Source organism: Drosophila miranda, chromosome XR, assembly GCF_003369915.1.
Source record: "Drosophila miranda strain MSH22 chromosome XR, D.miranda_PacBio2.1, whole genome shotgun sequence".
Taxonomy (NCBI): Eukaryota; Metazoa; Arthropoda; class Insecta; order Diptera; family Drosophilidae; genus Drosophila; species Drosophila miranda.
Genome location: NC_046674.1, coordinates 26,269,777 through 26,292,188, shown reverse-complemented (window position 1 = coordinate 26,292,188; position 22,412 = coordinate 26,269,777). Strand labels below are relative to the sequence as shown.

Genomic DNA, 22,412 nt, shown 5'->3' with positions numbered 1-22,412 from the left:
TGTTGCTGTAAACGGGACAGTTTAGCGCTCGAAGTCGAAGTCGAAGCCGAAGCCAGCGCCAGCGCCAGCCCAGTCGTCGTAGTCCACAGCAGCAGCAGCAGCAGCAGAAGCAGCAGAAGCTTTGGAAACTTTGCAATGGCCGCTGCTGCTGCTGCTTGTGTTACCGTTAACATGCCATTTAACCGTTATTTAATAAGTCATGTCATCCAGCTGCCATCCCGCTTGCACACAGCCAACTTCCGTTCCGTTACGTTCCGACGTTAGCCATTTTGTTTGCAACGTGCGTTTTGCGGGAGAGTGCGCAGAGAGCAAAGAGCACGGCTCGCATCGCACTGATGCCATCCCGCTCCTCGGAGACCAGGGTTGCCGCTCCCCGATTGGCCACTGCCACTGCCAGTCCATCCATCCGGTGGCAAAAGCATAATCATATGCATAAGCCACCCCCGCCAAAGCCAAAGCCAGAGCCAGACACCACCCTTAAAAGTCTCCACAGAGTCACGGCTCATTCTGCTCAGCCTCAGAGACAGTCGACAGTCGCCATTTGAATGCACTGCCAGTTAGTGCAAGGAGCAAGTGCGAGTGGCACGAGTGTGTGTTGTTTGTTGTGTCCCCGTGTGCAAGTAACAAGCGGGCGCGAGCGTGAACGCGGTGCAAGTGGTAATTCGCCGTCGGAAAACTGTATGCTTTGATTATATGAATATATATATAGGATTTACACAGGTTTCCTTATAATTTGAAAGTATACAATTTAATAGAATAAACGAATAAAGATAAATATTGCTAAATAGGATCGATATCCAAATAATTTAACGCACAGAGGGAAGCTGTTTCGAAACTATAAAATACATAGATCTTAAGATTTAGATCAAAAACTTAAAAACGTATTCGAACCAATAGGATTAATGTATCCTCTCGATGCCATGGACTCGATGGGACTATGATCTGCAAGGCTTTTTCTTTTTTCCTTCCTGCAAAATTTAAATTAGAGCGTCTGCTTAAAAACCGATCGCATCGATTGATGATATTTCCACCAAAACAGATTGATTTTTACGATTCGAGACAGACTCTTTTTTTTTTTTTGATTAACTGATAGTTTTGTAATTATTCTTTAAGGATTTAGAAATGGGAAAATAGGTTGCACTATTCGCTTTAACTTAAGGTTTCATAGTATTCATAATTATTGTCTAAAGATCTGTAAGGAAAGGTATGCTATTGTCAATGAACTCAAGGAGGGGTGTTAGGTTTTAGGTCTGCGGCTGATCCATGTAGCTTAAAGCGGAAATGGCAGCGCCCAGCAAATGGATGGAGCCCGTGATGAGCACCTCTATGTGGCCGTTGTCCGTGTCAAAGCGCTGCCGGATGGAGGTAAAGGCGTCCGTTAGGGTGCTGTACACCTGACCGCGATCGGGCTGCTTCTCCTGCGTGCACATCTGACTCCATTGTGTGGCAATGTCGCGGACACGCATCATCCGCTGCTCGGGACTGAAGCGGACCATCACCTGGCTGGGAGCGTTAGGATTCGAGGTGGCGTAATTAGGAACAAAGCAGACCATGTCGTAGGCACAGGCGCGATTCACCAGGCTAAGCATCTGTCGGATATCCGAGCCTCCAGTGCGATTAAAGATGAGAATCCTGGGACTGGAACTGCAACAGAAACAGGACCGAAAGAAGAATGTTAAAAGAGTTCAGAGAGTAATTTAACAATCAGAGCACACTCACCTCTGGCTGATGCTCTCGGCAAACCATTTTGTGCACACGGCCATGCTCTCCATGGTGTGGGCTCCATCTAGGTGGAGGCGCATGCCCCGGTACTCCACCAGCTGACAGCGGCCAGGCCAGTGGGCATTCAGCAGTCCCAGCAGGATCTCCGGTTCGAGCTTTGCTTCGTTGAGGGTGTAGTCGCGGTGGAGGGGTCCACTGGTCTGGGACAGCCAGTCGGTGGCCAAATGAATGGCCAGAGATCCGTTGAGTTGAACGACTTGGTTCAAGTTGTCCCAATGCTGGGCATACTGATTCGACTGAAAGTAGTGCCGGGTTGGCGGGACCTCGTGGAGAATGGCCTGATTCTCCTGCGCCCGCTGGCGAATCACTTGCAGGCACTCCGGCTGGCTGACATGCGTGTAGACATGGGCACCCGGCTTGATGATTCCCGCCTTCTGCCAGGCAATCTCCGGGAGCGTGTTGCCCAGCAGCTCGGTGTGCTCCAGGCCCAGCGAGGCAATCCCAACGGTGCGGACATTGCGCACAATGTTGGTGCAGTCATGCTCCCCTCCGATGCCCACCTCCAGCACGGCAACGTCCACACGCTCCTCGATGAACACGTGAAAGGCGAGGATCGTGAGGAACTTGAAATAGGCTGGCATGTCCAGCTCGAACTCCTGCCGCTCCTGCAGCCGCTTGTAGACCTTCCAGAACTGCTTCGTAAACTTCTCCTTGGCCAGCGGCAGGCCATCGATCCGGATCCGCTCAGTGGTGTACACAATGTGCGGAGAGCTGAAGAATCCAGTGTGAACTCCGTTGTGACGCAGCAGGGATTCCGTGAGAGCACAGGTTGAGCCCTGCAAAGGAGGATGTGTCAACATGCACGTACATATACGAGTATGTATGTATGTATGTATGCTCCTATCTTACGGCCAAAGCTCAATGCTCGGCAAGAAATAATGGCGATGGATAATAGGCGTAGTAGGGTATTTCGACTAAATGATACCCGCTATAGCAGTGCGGTGCAGGGCTATTATAGGTCTAGTTGCAAAGGATCTTAACTGTCGAAAAACGAATATGAATGAGCTACGAATACACTGCCAAAAAACTAAGTTTTAGGACTGTAAATAGATGCCCATGTCTGTTAACGATATTTGAGGGAGATTAGGCCTGTAGTATTTGTAAATTACGAATTCCATACGATCTGATACGAAACAGATGAAGGTAAACGAGAGCCCCAATGAAAAGTGATATTGTTTATGGGGTCTCGGAGCTCTGTTTCTGCTTCTGCGAATACAATATACCCCGCCAGTAAGCAACGAGTAACGGGTACCGGGTACCAGGTACAACCAAAACAGATCAATCTATAAACAAATTTCAATTTGGAAGCTAAAATAATCTAATCAGCAAATGAGGCAAATTAGCCTTGCGAGAGGTGACTGAGAAACCTGATTGTGGTGCAGCGCTCTCTCAGTCTCTGGCAGAGAGCGTGCGAGAGCAACTGTTAATTTGTGTGGCCTCCAGCTGTTGATGTTGGATATTGGATGTTGGATGTTGGATAACAAACAAAAAACTGGTTCAGGCAAAAATTCCCTCAGCTATCAGCGCTTACCTTGCCCTTGGTGCCCGCCACATGGATGAAGGACAGCTGCTCGAGTTTGGTCAGGGGCAGGCCGCTGCGCTCCAGATATTTGAGAGTATCCGCCTTTGTGTTCACCCTGGGATTATCCATTGAGTTGCGTATTGTAACATCGTTCGACTGCAGAATGTTTAGATGCTTGATGGCCGCCTGAAAATATACCAAGAGAGAGATGGAGACAGGGCGAGGAGGAGCAGGAGATAGAACACACACTAACCTCAAATTCGGCATTAACATCCTTGTCGTCCGTTGCGGTGTCATTGTTGTTGTTGACCAGTCCCTTGGGATCGAAGACCAGCTTCTCCAGGGTTGGGCTCTGCTGCTGCTTTACTGCTGCTTTCGATGGGAGCTTGGTCGGCATCTCAATGTTGTTGCGGATGTGGGATGTGCACAGCTGTTTGGTGGGCCTTGGCCCCCGTCGAATCTCATCCATCGACATTTCAGTCACTATCGCAGCTCGGCGTACGGTCTTGCTGTATTCACGTACTGAGCTCAATAGCCGACGAACAGTCATATTTATAGAGACCACTGTTAACTCAGAACCCAGGTCTCTCACAACTCAATTTAAAAGGTACGGGTCTCAATTATGCTGGTTAGAACGACAGATATGTACGCTTAAGTGGGAGTAATAAGTAATAACACGGTTTACACAAGATCTGAAATATCAAATTTCTTTAGACAGCGCGTGTGCGTGCGGTCTATTGACAGATAAGATAGACCAGTGGCTTAATCGAAACACGTAGGCAAATTATATGTGCATACATATATAGTCGAAATAAATAGATAAACAAATTGTTATTTGAATATTTTGCAAGATAACAAATTGCCGCCATATGACTATCGACTGCGATAGCTGAGTACGCAAGCGATAACTCTTGTCAACATTTTCATCACAAGTGGCAACGCCACCGAGCACATGCAATGCAGCCAATACTGCGCAATACCCACACACACAAGCGCGGCTAATAAGCAGACATGTGTGTGTCAGAAAATAAACATTTTCCAGTCTCCTTGTTTCGATCATAAGCAATACACACACTCGTCAGTTTCGAATTACAAAAATTTATTCTGTTTTCAGAGACGTCAACGCACCAGATCTGAACAAGATTAACATTTTGTGCAAAGGCAACTTGATGATACACACACAAAAGCAACCAACACCGAATTTGAAGAACAGCTGATCATAAAGTAAAACAAGATGGAGAGCACGTGCGCGCTATTCATCATACATACACTCAGTCAATGAAATGTCGGAGGAAAAGGCGGGCACTTCTGTTAAAAGGTATGGTATATTTCAATGAGAATTTGAGTGAAATTCAAGGCGTAATATTTTCGGACAGCCTGCGCCTGGGCCTTTGCGAGGTATGTGCCGCAAAGGAAGCCCAATATGCCTGCCCCAAGTGCGAAGTGAAGACCTGCAGCGTGGCCTGCGTCCAGATACACAAGAGGGAGCTCGACTGCGATGGTCTGCGGGATCGCACCAAGTTCGTGCCACTGAGCGAGATGACGGCCCGAGAAATGATGAGCGATTACTACTTCCTGGAGGAGTGCACACGGTACGCGGATGACCGCAAGGGCGACCACGCCAAGCGCTACACCCAGCAGCAGCGATACCTGCCAGGGCCGCAGCATCGCATGCGCGCGGCAGCCCAAAAGCGGAACATTAAGCTTTCCCTGCTGCTGCCGCTCTTCAGTCGGCACAAGGAGAACACCACATTTCTGGACTGGAAGCGGAATCGCTTCTATTGGCGCATCGATTGGCTGTTTGCGAATGCTGCAGAGGAAGAGAAGGAGGAGCATGACCAGACGAAGTCCGCCCACTTTGTGGATGCTCGCTGTGATGAAGAACTGACTCTGGCCGCCCTCCTCCTTAAGTATGTGGATCCCAAGCAGGAGACGGCCCGCAAGAATCGCAAAGGCCTCGTCCGCTATCAAACGGTGGGCATTGGTGGCCTGAGCTTTTGGCTGCAGGCCGAGGGCGTCCGGCGCAGCGCCACTCGCTGCTATCACCTGGAGGCAAACAAAACGCTGCGCGAGAATCTCTCCGGCAAGACTATTGTGGAGTTCCCTACCATCTTTGTCACCTATGCGCCGCATCCTCCGGCTGGCTACGAGACGATAGACAGTGGTAAGTTTTCAAGTCCTCTAGGTGCGTGCAACTCCTGAAATTCATTTCACTTTCCTTACAGATAAAGAATCGGATGATGAGCTCACAGGAAACGCATCTGATTCCCAATCGGAAGAGGAGGAGCCAGCATCTGCGAATACACCGAAAAAGGCAAAGATACTGCACGATTTTGATGAGATTCACGATGTCTACCATGCATTAGCTGCTGCTTATTCTGACGACGACGGGGACACAGATCACTGTGGTATTGAAGGAATGTTTCGTGAAGACATCGAGCTGTAAACCAGGAGAATAGCCAAAGCAGAAGCGACAGAGTTTAAGATTGAGATTTGGTAGTCTATGACTAGCTTGTGGCAAAACAGAAGGAAACTAGGGAAGATCCAAGCGTCTGATCGATCCTTAGCCTTAATAAGAGGATCCTGTGTTGCATTATCTAGTACCTCAATATTAGCGGAGAAGTCGCAAGCAGCACAAGCGAAGATAAATCAGAAGAGATGCCTTATGTCCTTCTCTGGCCAGTATTACGATAATGAAAAATAAAGTAAATGAAACAGAGCCTTATGCATGTCCTACCTCTGCCAAATAAAATAATGATGTGGTTGGATGTATTTTTACATAAATTTTGTTGTATTTTTCTCTCATACACATTTGATTTAGGTTTTATTTTAGGCTAATTAAACGTTTAGAATTGTATACCAAGTTTCTGCTCGAATTGGGGATCGGATCTGTTCGTCCCAACCATCAGAAATCATAATATATATATATATATATGTATATCGAAGTGTGAAAAAACAACAAGTTACAGCTTGGGGCTAATTTGGGACATTTGTGTACAATTCGGTTCGGTTTTCAGTACCTTTATATACTCGTATATGCAGTATATACATATGTATGTATGTCTATATATATGCATGTATATCAGCAGGCTGGACCGGAGGATCTTTAGTTTAATTTTGAAACACCAATTAGCAGAAATTTCGATTTTATAGATGTTTGTACATAATACATATGTGTGCTTATATATATAGTTATATTTATATGTATATATGTAGGTTTGCCTTATCATTGCCTTTCTTCTTTCCATATTTTAGGGTTTGTTTTTGTCGTTTTTGCCTGCACCAGTTTTTCGTTTTAATTTAAATTAAGCATTAAAGCATCAGAGCAACAAAAATAAACACAATTCAATTCTAACAAAATAAAATATAAAACAAAATAATATATAGTAATTGGAATCATATTTCATATTAAATCATATTTTGCACACCAATCGCATCGCATCTCAGAAGGGACACAGAGAACCAAAAAAAAAAAAAAACAAGTCGAGGATCGCATCTATCAATTCGATAATTCAACTATATAGAAAACACACAAGAATTTCGATTAGAGATAGGTGCACACATACCACACATACACATACATATTTGTATATAAATATACTCGTATATATAGATAGATAGGTAGATAGATGTTTTTAAAAGGTTGAATAATGCATAAACCAATGACCTGTTCTGTTCTGTCTTGTGTGTCCTGCGCTCCCACCTCCCGCTCTTTGAATACATATCTCTTTGTCATCATTCCCTTCTCATACATCAGCTCTATACAACAACAACAAAAAATAATCATAAAAACTATGCAACATACAAAAGAAATATCATATATATAAACAGAAATTGCTTTGTTGGGTTGGGGAGGGGAGTGGGAGTAGGATTTTAGGATAGAACGCGATAGAGCGGGACTGGATGGGGGGGATGGGTATTACATATATATTTTGCTATTAGTACACAAATTGGTTTCATCTTTTCGCTAAACATTTAAAGATCGTTCGAAGGATGGTCGTACACATGCACCACTACACATACACACACACACCACTAACACACACAAACACTAAGATAAGGTTGGTAAAGGACAGACAACAGGGTTAATTAATGCAAGTTATAATCGGATCATCTTGTTCAGTAGTTTTTGTTGTTGGGGCGAGGCGGTAAGTGTCATTTCTCCTGCGAAATTTTTCCCCCCGCCCCTGTGGCCACCTGTGGTCACCTTTTGTGTGTGTGTTTCATGTGGCAGGCAGGCAGGTGGCAGGGTGGATGGGTGTGTGTGTGCGTGTGCTCTGGTTATGTGTGCGTGTGTGGTCTGGTCTTCTGGTCTGGTAGTTTTTACGTAGCTCGAAGTTCAGCTAGAAAGAGAAATATATCGAATCAGTCGAGGAGGAGGCTCCACTGTGGGCTACGGACCGGTCCCACTCACATTTCGCTGGCATTTGGGTTCTGGCACCCCCGTTACTGCTAATGCGCAGGAGCGCATTCAGGGTCCTCCTGGAACAAAGTAACCCCCTTGTGGCACTGCAGCCGGCGCCATTATGGGGGCGAGGACATTCTCGGACGCCGCTGACATGGGGGCACCCGAAGGATTGAACACGTCCACATACGAGTTCTTTAGAGCTGCAGAAGCGAATAGTTTAGAGCACTCTCTGTTTTGCGGGGGGCATATCTTACTGCGATTGCGCTGCATTTTAAAAATGTTCGACTGCAGCTTGGGCTGGGTGCCACCGGGAGCTGGTGCCAGTGCTGCTGGTGTGTTGATGCCGAGGTCTGCCGATGGTATCGCAGGCGCTGGAGCTGGCGATGGCACCGAAGCTGGATATAGCTCGGGCGTCGGGACAGCAGCAGCTGCATAGTCATGCGGATTCCCATACATTTGTGGGTGATGTGGGGCCGCCGCCGCCACCGCATCGTGCCCACTCATCAGATGGGGTGAGGGCATGCTGCCCAGCATATTTGGAGGTGGCGCACCCATGATGCCCATTCCCATGCCTAAGTCACTCATCTTTGGCGGCGGCTTAAAGCTTTCCGCCTCATCCGAATTGCCTTCGGTGTTGGTCCAGCACTTGCGCTCTTTGTCCCACACAATGGTGGGATTCTTGTCATCCGGCAGAATCATTTGGTTCTTCGGTTTCAGCGACAACTTGTTCCACAATCCCCCGAACCACCCGGCATTCTGATTGCCAGGTGCACTGCACACACAAGAGAGAAATATGATTAGGATGATTGATGGGTCTCTTGGAGTGTCGAGACTTACCCAATTTCTCCACCCGAACCTTGTTTGCCTCCTGCTCCTGCTGCTGGCTTACTGCCGGCCGCTGCTCGGGCTGTGGCCGTGACCGTGCCCGTAGCCGCACCATCGTCCTCATCCCCGTAGCTCTTGGATTTTGGCATTGAGATTGCTGGTCTCCCACCCTGTGGCTGTTGTTGCTGATGCTGAAGCTGTCGAATGCGAATTCGGAATTCGAATGCGGAGTTAAAAAATGGCATTGGATTAGTTGTTTGATTTGTAGCTGTCGATAGGTACTATTCTTGAGATCTTTGGCTATTTCAGAACGTAGTATGCAGTATGCAAGGTTAGTTAACAATGAAAATACGAGTTTAGTTTGTGTTTTAATTGTAGCTTTAGTTCTAGTTTTAGTTGGTTAGTTCGGGGCGTAATAAATGAACAACAGAAACAGAATCGTGGGCAAAACGGGCGAAACGGGCAAACGGGCAAAACTGGCGCAGTCAAAACACTCTCTTCACATTCGATCATATTCTCTTCCTATCTGTATCTCTCGGTAGATAGATTTCAGTATCATTAAAAGGCTTATGGGCTAGCGAAGGCTTACAAGGATATATATATATACTATATATAGTTTAACAGTTAGACAAGCTCCAGGTACTCAAACTCCAAACGCTCTCTTTCACCTCTCTCAAATAACTGAAAGATTTTGGCAAGAGAACTACTGTTCTGTTTTTTGGTAGTGAGATCAAGGAATCGATGCAATCGATTGCTGGATTATTCGACTACGGGCAGAGGGCCAAGACTGTGTCTGTTTACAATCTTTTCTTAGAACTAAGCGCCTCCCCCTGACTGTGGCTGCTGCTGGTGGGTGCATCAATCTCGTAGGTTCGCACTGCTCCTCCCTTCTTCTTCTGCTGCTGCTGCTGCTTGCTATCCAGATACGTCTCGAATTTACTCAGACTCTGCTCCACCTCGGAGCACATCTTCTTGTAGTTGAGCGGAATGGCGGGATTCGCAATCAGCTCCTGCATGGACCACACATGCTGTGGCTGTGCAGCGGCAGCCCCAACCGCTGAGGTTGAGGCTCCTGTTCCAGCTCCAGCTCTAGTTTGTCCAGCCGATGGCTTGCTCTGGATGATGCCATATTTGTTAAGGAAATCATGGTCCTGCACCATCCCATAGTAGTCGCCATCTTCGTCGTCATCATCGTCATCGTCATTGCCATCATCATCGTCGTCATCGTAGCAGTCATCCTCATCCCCATAGCCCATCAGCTCCTCCGCAAACTCGTCGTCTTCCTCGGCCTGCTCTTCGCCCTCGGCATCTTCATCGATCACGTAGTCACGTAGCATGTACCGATAGCGCTGCAACTCGCTGCGATCTGCATTCGCCTCGGGGTCATAGCTGTTGCTCTTGGACTGAGTCTGAGCCTGGGTCTGGGACTGGGCCTGCGCCTGCGCCTGACTCAGAGGCATATCAATTGGATAGGTCCCATTAAATACTATGTGCGGCTTGCGGCAGAGCCTAGTGGCCGCGGCCGTTGGCTTAAAATGCGGCTGGGCCTGAGTCAAAGCCATACTGTTGTCATTCTGTTGTTCGATTTCCAGTTCCTGCTCCTGCTCGGAGGACTCATCAATGGTCGATGGTAAGTTAAAGTTGACCCGCTTAACTACTCCTGATCCTGCTCCTGCTCCAGCTGCTGTTCCTCCTCTGATTCCTCCGCTGGTTGTGGTTGTTGTAATCTTGGACGCTGTGGAGGACTTCGCTATGGCCGCCCTAGCGGCTATGAAACGTGTGGGCGTTGTAAGCGTTTTGGGCGTTGATAAAACATGACAACTATTTTGACTGATGTTCGATTTTCTACAACTAATTAATTGCTTAGGAATGGCTGCTGCTGCTGCGGCGGCGGCAGGTGTAGTTGATATGCTGCTGCGGTTGCAAATATTGCTGTGGCTGCTGCTGCTGCTGTTGCTGGTAGCTTGGTGTCGTTTATTTATGGTAGTAAAGCTACTTACATCATTCAAATTGAATGCCTTTGTTGCTGCTGGCGCTGGCGTTGTCATCGCTTCTGCTGCCTCAATTGCTCCTTCTGCTGCTGCTGCTGGTTCTGCTTTTGTGAGACGTGTTGTGACTGCTGTCTGTGGCTTAGTAGCGGAGGATGCTGCCATTTGGCGGAGGAGTGTCTTTGTCCTCTCCATCTCCATGCCAGACTTTGTAACTGGTGCCTTCGAGCCTTTCAAGGGATTGTTGCTGCTGTTACTGCGATAGTGTGGTTGTTGCTTTAGTTTTTGCTGCTGCTGATGCTGTTGCAAGTGCTGTTGCAGGTGCAGCTGAAGCTGATGTTGTTGCTGCTTTTGTTGCAGCTGTAACATCTTCTGTTCATCCTCCTTGTCCTTATCCTTATCATCATGTCCTGTGTCTGTATCTTGGTTCTCATTCAAATTCTCAATTCCTTCCGTTCGCTGCATTCCAATAATGTGTGCGTGTGTGCGTTGAAGTGTGTGTGTGTTTGAATTAGAAACTCGTTAGCATATTTATATGGATTCCTATTTGCATGGCTACAACAGAACACAAGGGTCAAGGGTCACGACAGAAAAGAACTCAGAAACTTAGAACGAAATCAAATACAACAAAACAACACATGGAAGAATCAGGGGCAGGACATATCAGGGGACACAAGGGACATAAATAACAAAAGAAACAAACATTCTACCACTTTCTATATGGAAATCATTCCAGCACCCACCTCATCGCCATAGGGCGGCTGCTGCGTGCCCGACCAGTAGTCATATCCATAGCCAGGAGCTGAAACTGCTGCTGGATCCACTGTTTGGCCACCACCAGAATATGCCTCGGCCGCTGGTTCTATGTGGCCGCCATAGGGGGCAGCAACCTGCTGTTGCTGTTGCTGCTCGTAGTGCTGTGCTGTTGTTGCATTGGGATCGTAGTACATCTGTTGCGGTTGCTGCTGTAACTGTTGGGTCTGCTGGCCATACGGTTCAGTTGGTAGCTCCTCCTGCGGCTGTACGTGAGGCTGCAGCAGCGTCTGCGGCGTTGGCTCGTAGTATTGCTGCTGCTGGTGCATCTGCTGCTCTGGCAGCTGTTGCTGGTGCACATCAGGCAAAGGTGGCTGCTCCTTGGGCAGATGTAGGGTATCCTCTAAGTTGCCACCATCATATTGCATATTAAGCTCCCGGAACTGTTGGTTCACCTCCGCGAATTGCTGATCGATGTCGTTCTGCTGCTGTTGCTGTTGTTGCTGTTGTTGCTGCCTCTGCAGCTCCTGATGCTGTTGCTGCTGCACCTGCAGCTCCTGCCAATCAAAAATCAAACAAAAACTCGGTCAAGAGAAAACAATTCCACAGAGAGATTCGAGTGGATCACTCACCATATCGGCCATGTCACGCAGCTGACGCAACCAGGCCTTCTCCTCAGGCGCGGCGGGGTCCTTGCTGCTGCTGCCGCTGTTGTTGCCAATCGGAGGACCTGCAAACGACACCCGATTGATCAGGATGGGATCGTGGTAGCGCAAACGCTCGGCCAGGCCGCAAACCTACAGAAAACACATCACATGGCGTCACAGAGATTAAAGGAAGCGGGTTGCATTAGAGGGTTCTCAGAACTTACGCGCTGAATAAAATCACTGTCGTAGCTCTCGGGCTTGAGTTCAATGTGTTTGGCTATCTGCTCCAGGTAGTTGGTGCAGCGGAAATGCTGTCCATAGTCGAGGATGCGCGTGGCCAGCAGGAACTTGTAGTGCTGGAAGTTGGGAATGCTGAACTTTTGGTCGAACAGCGAGCGGGCGTACTCGTAGATCTCCGTCATGATGATGGCCTCGTTGCTGGCAAACTCGTTGAAATGCTTGTAGTGGGAGGCGCCCAGCAGGATGAGTCTGTGGATCAGAATCAGAATATTAAAAAGTGCTATCTTTGAGCTATGATCGATGGGCACTGGACATTGCCATTTACCTCGGAACGTTGGCCGTTAGCGCCGTCAGCTGGGTGGCTGAGCTGTCGTATCGTCCAAACTCCTCCTGGGCGACCAGATAGCAGAAGTGGGCCGCATATATGTCACCGCGCTGGAAGAGCGTGTCACCCAGGGCTACCACCGAGCTGCGATCGTACTCCGGTTGGCGCGACTTGTTCGTCACGAGAATGGAGAGGTGGGAGCGCCAGTCGCCCCACTGCTCGTCCCTCAGCTGGCTGACGCAGGCCGGTGTGTGGCAGCTCTTCATCTGGTAGAGCGTCTGCAGCGGATCGTTGGCCTTGATGGCGCGATTGAGGAACTTCTGGGCCACGTCTGTCAGGGCATAGCGGTCCTCGTACAGAGCCAGAAAGAAGGCGTGCGTCCACAGGTTGTTATCGGTGGCCCACTGGAGAGCCTCCTCCACATTGCCGCGCAGGACATAGCTGCGGAACTTGTCCGTGGCCGCCTGCTCCGATAGCGTCGCTGGATTCCCTTTCCCCGTGCCGCCAGCACCGCTGGAGGCATCAGCACCAGCCCCAGCGCCAGGAACGGCAGGCTCTTCGTCGTCGTCGTCTGGGGATGGACTGGCCCTGGTGGCAGCCGCTTCGCTCTCAGCTTCCGAATCCACAGCCGGCTCCGCTCGCTCCGATGCCTCGGGATAGGCGTCGGGCTCTGTTTCGGACGCGGTATCCAGCTCGGCCGGATTGTAGGGATACTCCTGCTGGTTCTCCAGCAGCAGATCGCCCACATCCGTGTCGGCAATGTACTAAGGGGCGAAAGAGAATGTGGAGGAGCTTAATGAAGGATGCCCAGAATACGCTGTGAATGTGAACGACGAATTACAAATGACTTACCCCGTTCTGGCGCAGCAGAAGGATGAGCAGATTCCACATGAGTGCGTGCGAGGACCGGTACTTCTCCACGGAGCCCTGGGGCTTCTTCTGCGTGGCATACAGCAGCGTGCAGCCGCGGGTGGGGCCGAGTCGTATCTGCTCCTTGCAGAAACTAATGATCTTGTCCTTGTGCAACTTGCGGCCCTGCAGGGGTCCCGGGTACATGCGCAGCAAACTGCTTGTGCCGTCACGGAAGCGCGGTGCCGCCACCTCCACATCGTTGCGCAGGCGGCCGCGTCCGGCGTACTTTGGCTTCACCTTCAGTAGCAGGCTCATCGCGTACGAGGCTACTAGATGCGGCCGGTTGTACATAAGTGGGGTGCGCCTCCTGGGCGGACGGGCCACCGATGTCGGGGCAGCTGCAGCTGCAGCCGCAGCCAGGCCACCGTAAGAGGACAGAGAAGTTGCTGCCACATCGCCAGCTCTGGGCGAGCAGAACAGCAAAAACAGTCAGGGAATAGATTAGAAACGAGTAGAAAAGTGAGAAAGGAGGGCAACACACAAAATAATGGAAACAAATCAAATGTGAAACTAACAAAAGTTTTCCATGCAAAACTGAAGGCAGGACAGCGGGGAGGGATATATGGGACACGGGGACAGGCGACAGGGGATCGATCGTCGAGAGGTTGGGCTTAGAAAGTGCCCCTCCGCATGCAGCAGAGTATAAACGTTTCGTCAGGAGATACGATACAAAAGAGAGAAGAATGGAACGGAATGGAACGGAATGGAACGGAATGAAATGATTTGATTATTTGCTTAGATTCTATTCAGTCGGACGGACTAATTTCCCCCCACCCCAAAAAACTCCACAACTCCCCAAAACACATCCCAGCGAGAGACACTGAAAAAGATAGACCTGAGAGATGGGGCGCCCAAAAGCAATCGATAAGTCGATAGAAACCCAAACGCTTTCCTCCATACAGCCCTGGCGCATAACAAAACAGATGGAATGTAATGGACAAAGCCAAAGCATGAGTGAGTGGGATGGGGAGTGAGAGTGGGAGTGGGACAGACATTGTGATCCTTGTAAATGCATAAAAACGTCCCGGATGCCAGGAGGAAGGAGAAGGAGGACCTACGAGAGCTGGAGAGTAACGAAGACTCAGCAGAGTGGGGGACTTTGTTGTTTGGATATATTTAGAGAGAGAAAGAGACTTTTCATTGAGATTTTGTGACCACCTGATATCGAGGCCGCATTCAGAGCCAGCATAATATAGGCCGCTGCAACGTGAGCTTCGTCCTGTTCCATTCGTATCCGCCGCATTTAGATTGCTTAGCGATCGGGCACTGGCCAGGAAATGATGCCCATAGATAAATCTCCGGCTGCTAAACGATTCACCGCCGCCATAGAAGCTGGCACTGCTGTCCGCCGCCGCCTCAATGTCCACCATGCTGCGGTTAAGAAACTCATGCTGCTGCTGTAGCTGCTGCAGTAGCTGCTGCTGGTGCTGGAACTGTTGCTGGAGCTGTTGCTGGTAGAGCAGCTCGTTATAATGTCGACGATGGTATTCGTTATCTTGATTTTGTATGTATGCGTGTGTATACCTAGACATGGGGAGTAGGGAGGAAGGCACAAATGATGTTTGGCGTTTTTGCGTTTTGTTTTTGTGAATTTGGTTAGAAACGAGAACAGTGTTTTAAAGGTTATATACGATCACAGTATACGATCATGGTATACCAAAAGTAAGGTGAGCCACTGCAGGACCTGGATCTACCATTCTCTGCTCACATAGTAGCTGCATCTGCGATCCGAGCGAGAGAGCGCCGCGGCGGACTGCCATACCTTAATGTTGGTGTACCTTGATTTTGCTATTGCTTGCTTCTTTTGCAATTGCTTTGCTTCTGATGTGCTTTGTTAGTAGAAAACAACAACACTCACACACACACACACACACACACACACACACACACACACACACACATGGAATATGGAATGGAAGTGGAGCAGGAGCCGGAACGGATCGAAACGGAACAGTGAGTGAGTGAGAGGGGAATACACCTACATACACGCACAGAAAACTGAAAGCTGAGGCGAGCATGCGCAAGGCGAATGAAAGATCAGGTTGAGCGGAACGAACAGATCGATTCATGAGTGGGTGTGTGGGTGGGTGGGTGGCGATGATGACGGTGGATGAAGAGCGGGTGTGTTGTGTGCAAGGTAATACGGCAATACGCATACAGGATAGTACACGATCGATCGGTATTACGATAGTACACCGAGAACCTCTTTCTATCTAACCATTAACTAATCATTACGAGTATCTACAAATTAGCATTTCTTTGGGTTAATTCCCAAAATCCAACCTCAACAATTAACGGGTGGAACAGAAGGTGGAACGGGTGGGAGGCGGTGGGTATACACGTGTTAATCAACATTTGAGATTAGCATCACGCGGAGAGAGGCATAGATACAGGTACAGATACAGATACGGATAAGGGAGCAATTGCTACGTCAACGAGGGGGGAATGGGGAATCAGGACTGATTAAGAGGGAGAGAGATAGCCATACATATACATGTACATACGGGTACATGTATGCACGCACATATGTATGGGTGGGTGGGTGGTTGTAGGTATAAAGTTAACAAAACGGATAAACCAACAAACTCAAGGAATGCAAAAAACAATACTCGATCGACAATACCCGAAACCCTTTAACCCCTTCGCGACCTTGCAGAGGGATGGATTTTTGACAAATGCGGCACCAATTGGAGGGAGATAGAGATTATGAGAGAATCGCTAGCTCGCTAGCTCGCTCTCTCTTTCTCTCTTTGGAAAGCTTCGACGACGAAACACTTATAGCAAATAAAGTGTCGCAACAGAATCCAGACAAGACCCATACGTGAGTGACGTCACATAGGGAGTACAGGGCGGCTTTCCAATTGGAAGGTACCGCATTGGTGACGCTCAACACCAGCGAGTGTCTCGATTTCTGCAAGATCTGAGGGGGCGGCGGGCTGAAGGATTGAAGTCAACCGTTTTTGAAAACGGATGCAGGATACAGGATCCAGTTGGTCCACTTACCGTTCTCGTTCTGTAAGCAGGTCACCCTCCTTACCAGTCGTCCGTATGACATCCGTCATTTGGACTCCTGCATTAATCATCGTCTGCTGCTGCTGATGCTGGTGCTGGGCCGGAGCGACACCGGCCATGGTGTACGGAGCCGCTGCCGTCATCGAGTTGAGCATTTGGGCATAGAACTTGGCGTACGAGTCCGCATAGGCTCGGGGATTTCTCGACATCTGCTCGTACATTCCGTACGGATCGTATCCAGTTCCCGCATACGGGGCGTAGTTGCGTCGCTTGGAGCTGCCACTGCCACCGCCACCGCCGCCGCCGCCACCACCGCCATTGGTGCGCTCCTTTTCCAGGTCGCTGTTGCGAGAGCTCTTCCGGCGGTACTCCTCGTACCCGTCCCAGTGCCGTTGATCAGGATGCGGATGGCGACGTCGCCGTTCCAGGGTGCTATCATCGTTGCTGCGCCTCTGTGGCCGTTGATCGCTGGTGGCCTCATGACCACGATCGCGATCGCGCCTCCCACCGCTCTGGCGGCTGCTCTTCTCCGACTGCTTGATGGAGCGACGAGTCGAGTATTGGCCACGCTCTCGCTCATAGTCATCATAGTCGTAGTCTTCCTCGGGCGCGGTCCCAGTGCGTCTCTGGCGGTCTCTGCCGCCATTCTTGCTGCTGCGGCCACCTATGCTGCTGGGTCCGCCGCCAGGGCCAACGCTTCCTCCATCTAGCAGCATCTCGCTGTCAGCGCCCATGTGGCTCGAATCGGGACCATCGGACTCTCCATCGTAGTTGCTGTTGTTGTAGCGGCGAGAGTGCTCCGGGTAACGCTCCTGATCCTCTCCGCCGCTGTGGTACTTGTTCGATCGCCGGCGCCAGTTGCGCTCCCGATCCCGATCGCGTTCCCGCTCCCGTTCCAGGTCTGTGTCTGGATTGCGACGCCGACCATGCGTCGACGGCTGGCTGTTGCCCTCGTGGCTGCGGCGATGACTGTCCCGCACGGACTTGCTCTCCCCAGGTCCGGGTGGGCCGGCGCCCCGCACAGAGTCCTCCGTCTCGCCGTCGTAGTTGTTGTAGTGGCCATGACCCCCACCACCACCACGACGTTCGCGCCGATCATCGAGCAGGTCTCGTCGATCGTGCTCCCTGTCGCGTTCTCGCTCGCGTTCGCTGAGCAGAAAATCGTCCGACTCCTCGTCAGACTCCAGGTCCAATGAGGCATTTCCTATCCGCGACATCCTGTGGCCGGCTTGGGGACGCTTCTTCTCCAATCTCTGTTGCTGCTGCTGCTGTTGTTGTTGCTGTTGTTGCTGCTGGTTCTGCTGCAGCTGCTGCAGGGGCTGCTGGTAAGAGGCGATGGCGCCGGAAGAGGCAGCCGCTGGAGCCGACTGTGATGCGGGATTGTGATGCATGGCCTCGGCATCTTCGGGGAGGCTGTGATGTTGTTGTTGCTGTAGCGGCAGCTCCGGAACGACAGCCGGAACTCCGCCTAAGGCAAGGTTTGGTGGTGGCTCGTCCCGATCCTCCAGATTCTCGCCATCGAGGACAACCTCACGCTGCTCCCGCACAGACACGGTGGGAGTCGTCTCCACACCCGTCACCACACGACGTGGCGGCGTCTGATAGAGATTGCGATCATCGACACGGAGGGGCGGCTGCTCCCCCTCGGAGGTGTCCTCGCCATCGGCCTGACGCTCCTCCATATGAAGGGCCGCCTGAACAACATTCATGGCCGTGGCCGGTGGCTGTTCGGTGCCCGTGACGAGTCGCTGCTGCTCCAACTCCGGCTGGCCCAGCACCAAACGCGACAAACCGGGCGGCGGCAACAGGCCAGTATCCGTCTCCGCCTCCCAGTTGGCTTCCCCCTCCCCCTCGGGCTGCTCCGACAGGTGACTGGTCTGCAGATACTGTGCCCGCTCGTCGTTGGGTGCGGCTAGTACCTCCAGGTTCTCATAGGCGGCCCCCATCTCCAGGGGTGACGACTCGTGGAGTGATGGCGGAATCACCAGCTGCTGCTGCTGTGTGGATGGCGCGGGTATTCCATAAATGGAGGATGCAACTGTGGGACTCGATCCCGGAACTGCCGGCGTTGTCAATATATTGAAATGTTCCGGCTGCTGCTCTGCGGCCAGACCAAAGATTACCCCAGCTGTTGGTGCTACTACTGCTGCTGTTGCTGCTGTCACAGGACCTTGTGCTGGTAGTGGCGCGAGTGCCGTGGCCGGCTGCGGAGGAGCAGAGGCACTTCCTTGTGTGGCAGCCAGTATGTTGACCCGTTTGCTGGGTCCAGTGGAACGCTTGAAGGGGTTGCCACCTGGACTGGCAGTGATCGGTGGCAGGGCAGCAGGTGGAGCTATTGCCACCAATCCACCTACTCCTCCTGGTGCCTCTTCTGCCCCTCCAGTCGCAGATGGTTGATTCTGAAAGGCTCGCGGCGGCACAATCGCATCTAGTTCTGGTTCCTGGCCCACCTCTAGCGGAGGCTGTTGCAAATGGAGTTGTTGGAGGTGCTGCTGCAGCGGCTGTAGCAGTGGTGGCTGTAGCGGTGGTGGCTGTAGCGGTGGTGGCTGTAGCGGCTGCTGTTCCACGGGTGGCGGAAGTTCCAAATTTTTGCTACTGTTGTTGTTGTGGTTGGCGAAGGCCTGCCAGCTGCTGCCCTGCGACCCCTGCATGTTGAATGCGTCCTCGACTAAGTTACTTGGCGGTGGCTCCAGCACGGCCTCGTTGCTGTGGCTCTGGCTATTGTTGTTGCTGTTGTTGTTGTTATTGTTCGTCTCATTCCAATCGCCCCAGTCTCCCCAGCCATCGTTCCGTCCGCTGCTGGTGCTGCCGGTGTTGATGTTGTTGTTATTCTGGATGCTGCTGCTACTGTTGTCAAAGGAATCCATTGGGACTTCGGGATTCATCTGATGTTGCGGAGTTGTTGTTTGAGGTGGAGGAGGATGGTAATACATTTGAGGGGGATGTAACTCTGGCTGAGGCAGATTCGATGGCGCCTGCTGACCACCACCTGGGACTGCAAAGTAGTTGCTGTAATTTAGCGGCGGCTGCTGCTGCTGCTGCGGGTGCTGCTGCTGCTGCTGCGGGTGCTGCTGCTGCTGCTGCGGGTGCTGCTGCTCCTCTGGCCAGTATTGTTGCTGCTGGCCAAGTGGTGGTGGTGCCTGTTGCTGTTGAAAAATTTGGCTGGCATAGACAGGCTGCGGCTGCTGCTGCTGTTGGTGTTGCAGTTGCTGCTGATGGAGATGTGCCTGCTGCTGTGCCTGGTGCTGCTGCAGCTGTGCCTGCTGCTGAGGATGCTGCTGAGGATGCTGCTGAGTTGGCAGCCAGGAAGCATTGTTATGCAGCATGTTCGGGCTCTCCTTTAGCTGTAAGAACAGGAAATTTCAATGATTAGTTATCAGGAAACATACGCACTTGCACACAGAAGGAGCAGGGAATCGAATCGAATCAAAAAGCCAGCGGGCGCTACTACTACCTGTTCCTGCCCAGTTCTTGCATAATTTCCATGGAATGTTTCACCCATTGAATCCGCCGCAGTGGACGACACACACACTTCTATTACATCCTCCCCCCCCTTGCCGGCCTCCTTGAATGACTCTGTGAGGCTGAGCACACGGGCACGAGCACGAGCCTTCAGCCAAGACATCACAGCTCGGTAACGAAAAAACCCGTTTTTCCAGATGAATTATGTATATGTATGCAAAGTTACCGTTTCTTCTTATGCTCTCCGATGAAATAAAATAAAATCCTTATCGCCATACAAAAAAAAAAATACAAAAAACAGAACCTCGGTTCAGTTAAGAAAAAATGCAGAAAAAAAACACATCAAAAGCAAAACGTTAAAAGTTTACGTGGACGTTTGCTTTTGGGTCCGTCCGTCCGTTCATTCCCCTCCTCAGCCACCTCTGCTGTTACTCTATCCCTCTCTCTTCCTCTTCTGTTACTGGTTACCTTACCACTGTTTTCGCTCTCTTCTTAACGCAGCAGGTTTTTCGTGAGTTCGTTTTGATAATTTTTTTCTTGATTTCTGGATTTGCAAGTTAATAATTTTCGATGGGCTGATCGGTTGTATATATAAATTATTTCAATATTTTCAATGCGCTCTTTTTTCCTTTTGCTTTGAACGTCAAAAGTGAAAACACTCGAAACAAAAAAATAATTGGAGCAGTGGTTTGAAGAGAGAGAGAGAGAGAGATGGAAAGATTGGCTATAGCGGTGGTGATCCCAGCGGATGTCCCCAGTCCCCAGATTCTTGCGGATTGTCACTTGCTTCATATGTACTATAATAATACTTCTTGGTTAGGCTCTTTGGTCAGTTGCCATTGTCAATTTATTATAAAAATAACACTGGTGTTAACACAGGAAACTCACACACACACCGCCTTCTGAGAGCCGCTCACACACACACACACACACACGCACGCAAGTACAAGTGGATGAGAGTTGTCAGGCCGTCCGTTTTATTTTTTTTGCTCCGCTCCGCAACAGCTTTCAATTAGCGGAGATATGGACAATTTTGGGCCATTACTTACACAAAAAACTCGTTGTTTTACACGCACAAAGAACTGTTCTCGATATTGACTAACAAATACATTTACTAAATTAGTTGTAGCTAAATTGGTAGTCTATTTAACCATTAAAACTTTTCCTGCCGTGCAAATGCCAACTCGACTAGGGATGCGACTTTACCGATACAATATAAAGACTGACCCTCAGAAATATACCAAAATATACCATAAATATATGGATGAAAAACGAACTTAGCCCACTTAAGCCCCATTTATTTAAACTAGATAAAAACTTGAGTTCTACCGCCGAAAATTATACAAAACAATAATTACTCTTTTAGGTACATGCTATCCTTCATCTTAACTTAAAAAAAAGACCACGAAAGATATCTCACCTAAGCTGCGTTAAACTCTTCAATATTCACATTTTACGTGGAGTGTATTTTATTGCCCACTGGTCGACAAAGGGCTAATGTGCCTTGGATATCATATTCCTCTCTTTTGATATTTGGTTTAATATTAGGAGAGGACCCTCAGCCCTAAACACAGAATTTTACCCCCTTGATAATTTAAGTTCCTACAAAATAGGCTTATTTTATATGCTTCCTTTAATTTATTTGTGTCTAAAATAAGATTTAAGCAAAAAAGTCAACAACAAGTTATTCGTAACAGAGCAGTGACTGTTGTTTTGAAATAATAATCACAAAAGCGCGAGGGCAACGCTCTCACACAGTAACATCGCAGTCCAATACTACAGCCGCAAAACGGTCACAATACCAAGCGATATGCATAGTGTGACCATTACGCAAAAGCCAAGCTGAGCCCAAAGAACGCGTTAGGACTACTCTGACGCGATATGTTATTCCCAAGGAAGAGGAGGAACAGCTGACTTTAGGATATATAAGCCAAGTCGCGTGCGTAAAAATTCACATTCTATATTTTCTTCGGAGTTGAGCCACCGCACCCAATCTTCCCCATGGAGCGTACTTGAACCTCCTCACCCAATCTGCTCCAAGAAGCGTAATTGAACCTGCGCACCCAATCTTCTCTTCAGAGCATAATTGAACCTCCGCATCCAATTTTTCCTCGAAGTTGAGCCACCGCAATCTTCCCCATGGAGCGTACTTGAACCTCCTCACCCAATCTTCTCTTTAGAGCATAATTGAACCTCCGCATCCAATTTTTCCTCGGAGCTGAACCTCCGCAACCAATTTTCTCCACGGAGCCTACGTGAACCTCCGCAACCAATTTTCTTTTCGGAGCTCAACCTCCGCACCCAATCTGCAAGGAGCGTCTTCAAACCACCGCAACGAATCTTTTACGCTGAGCATACTTAAACCTTTGCGACCCAGACTAACGCCAATAGGACGACCCCCGACCAGCACAAAGCAATGGCTGCATCCGTGTCTTCAAAAGTACCACGATCAGCAAACATTTGAATGCCTGTGCTGACCGTATTTAAAAACATGTTGACCGCCAAATTGGTTTTCATGTAATCAAATCGTTTCGGA

General features: G+C 49.7%; 3 protein-coding genes across 6 annotated transcripts; 1 reads left to right on the top strand and 2 right to left on the bottom strand.

Annotated features, from left to right (window-relative positions):
* Nucleotides 1-1,044: 1,044 nt before the first annotated feature.
* Nucleotides 1,045-4,520, bottom strand: LOC108152820 (folylpolyglutamate synthase, mitochondrial). Its single transcript, XM_017282412.2, has 5 exons — nucleotides 4,433-4,520; nucleotides 3,558-3,954; nucleotides 3,314-3,490; nucleotides 1,720-2,558; nucleotides 1,045-1,644 (listed from the first exon to the last, which is right to left on the bottom strand). Exons 2-5 carry the CDS (start codon nucleotides 3,852-3,854, stop codon nucleotides 1,245-1,247), a joined length of 1,713 nt encoding a protein of 570 aa, XP_017137901.1. The 5' UTR covers nucleotides 3,855-3,954; nucleotides 4,433-4,520; the 3' UTR covers nucleotides 1,045-1,244.
* Nucleotides 4,521-4,535: 15 nt separating this feature from the next.
* Nucleotides 4,536-6,161, top strand: LOC108152821 (box C/D snoRNA protein 1). Its single transcript, XM_017282414.2, has 3 exons — nucleotides 4,536-4,622; nucleotides 4,681-5,468; nucleotides 5,530-6,161. The coding sequence occupies exons 1-3, from the start codon at nucleotides 4,588-4,590 to the stop codon at nucleotides 5,748-5,750; spliced, it is 1,044 nt and encodes a 347-aa protein (XP_017137903.1). The 5' UTR covers nucleotides 4,536-4,587; the 3' UTR covers nucleotides 5,751-6,161.
* A 272-nt stretch (nucleotides 6,162-6,433) lies between these two features.
* LOC108152037 lies at nucleotides 6,434-21,086 on the bottom strand. 4 transcript variants are annotated; one of them, XM_017281031.2, is made up of 13 exons: nucleotides 20,926-21,086; nucleotides 16,406-19,758; nucleotides 14,561-14,926; nucleotides 13,343-13,805; nucleotides 12,491-13,254; nucleotides 12,150-12,414; nucleotides 11,911-12,075; nucleotides 11,269-11,835; nucleotides 10,538-10,984; nucleotides 8,550-8,734; nucleotides 7,967-8,484; nucleotides 7,719-7,912; nucleotides 6,434-7,647 (listed from the first exon to the last, which is right to left on the bottom strand). In XM_017281031.2, the coding sequence occupies exons 2-12, from the start codon at nucleotides 19,738-19,740 to the stop codon at nucleotides 7,776-7,778; spliced, it is 7,212 nt and encodes a 2,403-aa protein (XP_017136520.1). In that variant the 5' UTR covers nucleotides 19,741-19,758; nucleotides 20,926-21,086; the 3' UTR covers nucleotides 6,434-7,647; nucleotides 7,719-7,775. The 4 variants fall into 4 exon arrangements, with proteins under 4 accessions (XP_017136520.1, XP_017136519.1, XP_017136524.1 ...); XM_017281030.2 differs by lacking the exon at nucleotides 20,926-21,086 and adding an exon at nucleotides 19,869-20,054; XM_017281035.2 differs by lacking the exons at nucleotides 10,538-10,984; nucleotides 20,926-21,086 and adding an exon at nucleotides 19,869-20,054.
* Between the last annotated feature and the right edge of the window lie 1,326 nt (nucleotides 21,087-22,412).

Bases quoted from the DNA above. Each gene is read 5' to 3' on its own strand.
- LOC108152821 (XM_017282414.2), top strand. From the start codon at position 4,588: ATGTCGGAGGAAAAGGCGGGCACTTCTGTTAAAAG. The intron at 4,623-4,680 runs GTATGGTATATT...ATTTTCGGACAG, and splicing joins GCGGGCACTTCTGTTAAAAG to CCTGCGCCTGGGCCTTTGCG. The intron at 5,469-5,529 runs GTAAGTTTTCAA...CTTTCCTTACAG, and splicing joins CTACGAGACGATAGACAGTG to ATAAAGAATCGGATGATGAG.
- LOC108152037 (XM_017281030.2), bottom strand. From the start codon at position 20,039: ATGTCTTGGCTGAAGGCTCGTGCTCGTGCCCGTGTGCTCAGCCTCACA. The intron at 8,485-8,549 runs GTAAGTCTCGAC...TTGTGTGTGCAG, and splicing joins GGTTCGGGTGGAGAAATTGG to TGCACCTGGCAATCAGAATG. The intron at 7,913-7,966 runs GTAAGATATGCC...TCGCTTCTGCAG, and splicing joins TAAAATGCAGCGCAATCGCA to CTCTAAAGAACTCGTATGTG.
- LOC108152820 (XM_017282412.2), bottom strand. From the start codon at position 3,854: ATGACTGTTCGTCGGCTATTGAGCTCAGTACGTGAATACAGCAAGACC. The intron at 3,491-3,557 runs GTTAGTGTGTGT...GTATATTTTCAG, and splicing joins ATGTTAATGCCGAATTTGAG to GCGGCCATCAAGCATCTAAA. The intron at 2,559-3,313 runs GTAAGCGCTGAT...CCTCCTTTGCAG, and splicing joins TGGCGGGCACCAAGGGCAAG to GGCTCAACCTGTGCTCTCAC.